Genomic DNA, 6,435 nt, shown 5'->3' on the forward strand with positions numbered 1-6,435 from the left:
TTCAATAAACTTAAGTATTTTTCAATGGCTTATGCTATCAGGGTTGCCACTTTGCCTGGAAATCTGTTTTTACCTGGAAACCTGATACTTAACAACTAAGGCAAAAAAAACCTGGAACTTGAGAAATTTTTAACCAAATACTTAGAAAAACATTCAGTTTTTAACAATTTCAGCATGTTAAGTAGTACAATTTTAACTTGACACAAAAAAACTATCATATAAATAAGATTTCAATTAAAATTTTTTAGTTATAATACACATTTTAATTAACTTTATAGTACATATACCATGTTTTTTTATTATTTAACACAGTTTTTTATATTAGACATAACTTTAAACTGAAAATAAACCAAAATACATGTAATTTTAAAAGCCTTGTAGAGATTTGAAAAACCAGGAAAAATTTATAAACATGAGTGGCAACCTTGTACTATTCCAAACAGTTTATTACAATAAATTTAACTTTAAACTAAAGCTAGACTCTAAAATGTGTATTTTTGAAGATTTTTTGAAATCATGTAAAAAATTTAAATAAAAATCAAGTGGCTATTCTCAGGGTTGCCACATAGTCAGGAAAATTCAGGAAATCAGGAAAAACTAAGAAAAATGACAAAAGTCAGGAAAATTCAGGTCAAAATGGGGGGTTTTTGAAAAAATTCAGGAAAAAGTCAGGAAAAAAATTTATAAAAACCTCAAATATTGTCAGTTCAAATTTATTTATTTCCTTTTATTTCAAAGCCTTCGATTAGTGAAAAATTAATTAAAAATTCTTTAAAGTCAGACTAAAATTGCAAAATTTTCCTTAAATTTTACAAAATTACTTAATTTTCAATGCCTTTTTTAGTAAAATTATAGTAAAAAGTCAGAAAAATCTTGAAAAAAGTCAGGAAAACTTTAGTAAAATGTCAGGAAAAAGTCAGGAAAAGTCAGGAAAAATTTCTCAGCTTGACTTGTGGCAACCATGCTATTCTGTAGTAGTTAAGGTAAGTCTCTAATGGTTTTTTTTTTCTTAGATTTACAAATAGTTATTAAGTTACACACTAAACACATTACTTTAGCAGTTACATTTTCGTAGGTAACAACCGTTGAAATTATTTTAGATGAAATTCCAGACCAAGAAGATTTACCAACTTTAGATTTTCCACCACCTAAAAAGATGAGGTACCAGAAATCTTGGGAATCTGTTTATGAGTTAAAAGGTTTTTTTATCTCTAACAATTTGTAGTATTTAAGAATACACATACTATTGATTGACTACTATTGACTACTGTATTTAAGAATACAGCTATACTTTCTTAAACTTTTGTTCTACTACCTTCAGTTGTTTAACTAGAACAAAGTGGTAGTCCTTTAATTTCACAGATTTTATGTACTTAAAAGTTCGACTATATTTGGTATTTTTTAACTTTCTTAGACATCTAATTAAAAAAGCATGAGTAGTAGTTACCAACAGATAATTTTAAAACATTTATATTTTTTTTTATTCCAAAGTATACAGATTATAAGTTCTTTTCATTCAAAATTTTACAGTTATTAAACTTATAACAAAAAGAATTAGAAAGCTTTATGTTTGAATCACAGGTGTTAGTATTTGTTATCTAAGCAAAATAAAGAAAACTTCAGTATCTACATTTTTACACCTCGAAGACCTTGGAAGAGACAAATCAGCGTTATCTATTGCTAACGCATTCAAAAGAGTCTTAAAGATGTATAATGTTCAGTTAAAAAATGTAGTTTCAATATGTAAGTATATATGAACTGTTACTGTTTTTTTCATTTTTGTATTCTAGTTATGTATTTATTAAATATGTACTACTAACGTGTTTTTAATTTTAAATTTAGATATTAATAGTAAGTTAATTTTTGTTTATTTCAGCTATTCTCTGTGTATTCTTGCTAACTTTTATAAACTAGTTTTAATATCTTACAATGATCTATCTTTATTAATAGACTTAATTTGATTTTATTCAATTGTTTAAGAAAAGTATAAATTGAAGCACAAACTGGTCTTATAATTTAAGAAATATATTTTTTTTTTAACTTAGTAAATATATTTTTAGGTACAGACGGAGCTGCTTCCATGACAGGAGTTAAGAATGGAGTAGGACAAATTCTGAAAAAAGGTAATCCCAGGCTTATAACAATATCCTGTACAAATCATGCTTTGCAAAATGCATGTTTAAATGCAACCAAAGCTACAATACCTAATGAAGTAAGTATTAAAACTATTTTATATAAATTATTAATTCAATTGTTGAATGAGAATTTTAGTAAGCTGCATTTATTCAAGTTACGAAGTTGTTTTTTTATATTTATTTATGATATTTTATTATATTTTAATATGTTGTATTAAAAAAAAACCATTGTTGTTGAATAAAAGTGTGTATACTTTTAAATTAAATAAGGTTGAGGAGCTTATTAAGAAAACGTTCAACTACTTCAAGTTATCTAACACAAGAAGAAGTGACTTTGAAAATTTAGGTGTGTGTATGACGGGTAAAATTCCGTTAAAATTTAGAGCCTTAAGCAAAACTAGATGGATATCACACTTTCCATGCATTGAAAGAATTTTATTGAATTGGGAAGTACTCAAAGCTTTTTTTAATGAAGTAGGTATTAAACTATTACTATAAACTTCAAGACGCTTTAATAATTAGAAAAATTATTAGTATAAAACTTAAAACAATCCTGTTTTAAATTATTTAGCATTTTTACAATTATATTTTTACAAATATCTATAAATTTAAATTTCAATCTGCCCTGAAACTTAGTAATCATATGTTTACTAAGGTAACATTTTATTAAATCAAATATATAATCAGAAGATATATAATAAATGTTTAAAAGCACAAATTAATTAACATAGATTTAATAAGAATATATATCTTTTTAAACAAAACTTTCTTTGTTAATGAGCCTTGTTTTATAAGTATTAGTGTTTATTAACTATAATGATGTTTGTTATCGAAATTTTTATTCTTACCTATAACATTTGTTTGTATATTAGCCAGAAAGAAGAAGAAACGATTTACATGCTGAAAGTATTCGAAAAATGCTAAATAGCAATAGATTAAATTTTGTTTTTAAATTTATGGGCAAAATTTTAGAGAAAGTTAGTTTCTAAGACCTATTATCTGCTTAATAATGAATTAACACCCTAAGCACTATAACATAACTAATTTCAATCATTCTAATTTGATTTTAAATGTTTATTTTTAATTACTTATTTTGTAGTCATGCCAAGTTTAGCTGTAAGTATTAAATGTAAAGCAAGAATAAATTTTTACAGTGTAATAATTAATTATTTTTATTCATCAGGTAAATTCTGTTAATATTCTTCTACAAAAAAGTAAAGTAGAACCTTTTAAGTTTGGATTAGCAATAACAAAACTTATACAGCATCTAAAAGACCTCATTTACCAACCAAATTCAAGTAAGCTTTATTTAGATCACTAGGCAACTAAGAATAATTTTTAATTTTAGGCTATTAATAATAAAGTTTCGTTTGATTTTATATCTACAACATTTTGGCGTAAATAAACATTATTTTTTAATTAGTAACGCAAACAAACGTACAATAACGTTCTTATAACAAAACATTACTAACATTTTGTTAAAGATTTAGTAGATTCAAATTTAGATTGGATTTTATACAGAGTAAACGATATAAGTAATTATTATCAATATTTTATTTTTTTATTAAATTAATAGTTAAATTATTATTTTACTATATAAACTAAGTTGTAGTTACTAAAATTTACATTTTTTGTAGCTAACCTTTTGGAAGAACCTATCTTTCATGTAGAAGTAAACGAAGTTTATGCAAATTTATCCATTAGTAAGAAGGCAGAGGTTAAACTAATTAAAATTCACGTTGTTTAGTCAATTGGGTTTATTAACAACTAAACTTAATTGATTTTTTTAAATAGGATTTGTTTAATGAGAATAATTTCTGAAATTGTTTTTACTTTACTTGAAAAAATTATAAGTCAAAATACAAGTTATTATAATAACTGTGTTTATTTTTTACATAATCGTTTTTTTTTTCAGTAAATTCTCATACTTTACTTAAGTAATTTACTTAATGTTGTGTATTACACGTGAAAAAATTTCTGTTAATGACACGCTACGGTTCTAATCTGTAACTAATTTTCCTATAATTCCAACATTTTTATAATTAATTGTTTTAATACAGGTAAAAAATATTTTTCAAAGTTTTGTTGTAGTGTTTATAATTGAATTGGAAAAAAGAAAGCTGCAAAATCTTGAATTTATGGCACAGTATGAAGTTTTAAACGATGTTAGTTGGTATTAAATATATCTTCAAAAAATAAAATAACTTATTTAAATATCATTAAAACTTATAATTTTTTAAAGGCCTTAAATAGACGGATGCCGGATATTGAGAAGTTTTTAGAACATCCAAAAATTAAAAAATTGTTTGAAGGAAACCACAGAGATACTATCTCACTTCAATACAAAAGTTTGCATGGACGTCATCAAACAAGTATCGGTTAGCTAAAGAAAAATAACAATAGTAACCTACTACTTAAATATAAATTAAAATTTTCAGTGTTAATGTTAAACAAGTTTTGTAATTTAGCAAACATTGTAAATCTACCGAAAACTAAGTTCTGATAAAATAAAAACATGATTTATTATTGTAAGAGTACACTTACAATTGATTATGTACATAAAAAGTTATCAGTTTATTCTTAACAGATAAATCAACAAACGTTAACTTTTGGAGCAGTGTTCGCGTTGAATACCAAGAACTTAAGGAGTTAATGATGAAACTACAAACGATACCTTTTAGTAACGCGCAAATCGAGCGAGACTTTTCCTTGATGAATATCTCGAAAAACAATAGACAAACTAATATGGGCCATATTTTGTTAAACTTCTTAATGATTATTAGGTAAGTAAAAATTTAATGTATTTGGATTTATGTCTTTTTATTTTAAACTATTTATTTCATAGAAATGAAATTTTAATGTGTAATTTAAACTGTAAAGTTTTTAATCATTATTTAGATTATTTAATTTTAGTTAAAGTTGGGTATGCAACTCGATGACCGAGAGGTCTTTTTGTGTACCCGGATCCTTGAAACAAGAAATTTTTGAATTTTGTTTTGTTATTATTCAACAAACCTTATCATTTTGATTTTTAGTTTTAAAAAACATATTTTCTTATAGGAGACATAAAGGCCCTATTAATAACTTGTTTTTTTTAATGTAATCCAATTAAATTAATATTTTGTATTACAACGATTTGTTTTATATAATTTTTTTTCTTTTATTTTAAATATAAGGGAAGAATAAATGCATAATAAGAATTGAAACATTTTTTTGCTAAATTTATCGGTATATTATCAGTAAAATTCAATAATATATATCACTAGTAAAAGTTACTAGAACTTTTTTAACAAATTTTAGTTTAGGTAGGTTTTTAAATTTTTTATTCTAATTAAAACTATTTGTACAAGGTTAAAAAGCTTGGCGTTTGCTTATTATTTAAATATTATATAGGTTGTTGTCTTTTTAGATAAAGTAAAGTATAGTGTTAATCTGTTTGTTGAATATTTTTATCATAAATATAATATTGGTAAAGTACAAAATTATAACTCAATGTATGGTTTATAAATTACTCTTTTTCATTCAAAGGTTCAATTCAAACATTAGTAATAAAAAATTCCTACAATTACTTTTTACATTCTTAAGCCAATTATTACCCAAAATTATAATAAAATCTATTTTTCTCAGATCAACCTGCAAAAGAATGGAGTTATGCTGTGACAAATTTCCACTTTCAGATAGAAGAAGTTGGTAAGTCTAGTTTGTACAAACCAAGAAGCCAAGATGTCAATGAAATCTTGACAAACGAAGAGTACAGCAAATTTAAACCTTCAAATTTTACAATGTTTGCAGCAAACAATGTAATATAAAATTTCAACAAAATTTTTGCGTGTTAAAAAGCAGTTAATTTTTTTCAAAAAAAAAAAAAGCTTTTCATTTGAAGTCAACTAACTATTTTAAAAACACTTTTACTTGAGTGACTGTTAAAGCATTCTACTGTTTAAATTTGTTGTGACTGTATTTTATTCAAAAATTTCAAATTTGTTTATTTACAAAGTTTTGTACATTAATTGCTAAAATTTCTTAGACTATTTGTACTTTTTTACATTTTTTGTAGTAACAATAATAAGTTCAATAATAATCCAACCGTTAATCGCGCTAATTTTTTATCATATTAGTATTATGCTAAATTTCTTTTGCCTAACAAACTTTAAAATTTCTCATTTTCTTAGTTTTTATTAAGTATTTTTTAATACTTAAAGTTGTTATTTTAAATTTCCGTATTAACTTTTGTATTTTTTAAAATTTTTATTTAAAATTTTAGGTTTTTAAACAAAACATTTTTACTTCAATTCAGCTT

The 6,435-nt window shown here is 24.0% G+C and overlaps 1 protein-coding gene across 1 annotated transcript; it reads left to right on the top strand.

The window, feature by feature from the left end:
- The first annotated feature begins 338 nt into the window (after positions 1 to 338).
- On the top strand, positions 339 to 5,991 carry LOC145844899 (uncharacterized). Its single transcript, XM_082952319.1, has 12 exons — positions 339 to 983; positions 1,076 to 1,199; positions 1,582 to 1,743; positions 2,061 to 2,212; positions 2,406 to 2,609; positions 3,008 to 3,112; positions 3,319 to 3,433; positions 3,773 to 3,852; positions 4,196 to 4,300; positions 4,378 to 4,513; positions 4,723 to 4,918; positions 5,763 to 5,991. The coding sequence occupies exons 1-12, from the start codon at positions 903 to 905 to the stop codon at positions 5,827 to 5,829; spliced, it is 1,527 nt and encodes a 508-aa protein (XP_082808445.1). The 5' UTR covers positions 339 to 902; the 3' UTR covers positions 5,830 to 5,991.
- The last annotated feature ends 444 nt before the right edge of the window (positions 5,992 to 6,435 follow it).

Source organism: Thalia democratica, chromosome 9 (assembly GCF_965202585.1).
Source record: "Thalia democratica chromosome 9, ktThaDemo2.hap1.1, whole genome shotgun sequence".
Classification (NCBI taxonomy): Eukaryota; Metazoa; Chordata; class Thaliacea; order Salpida; family Salpidae; genus Thalia; species Thalia democratica.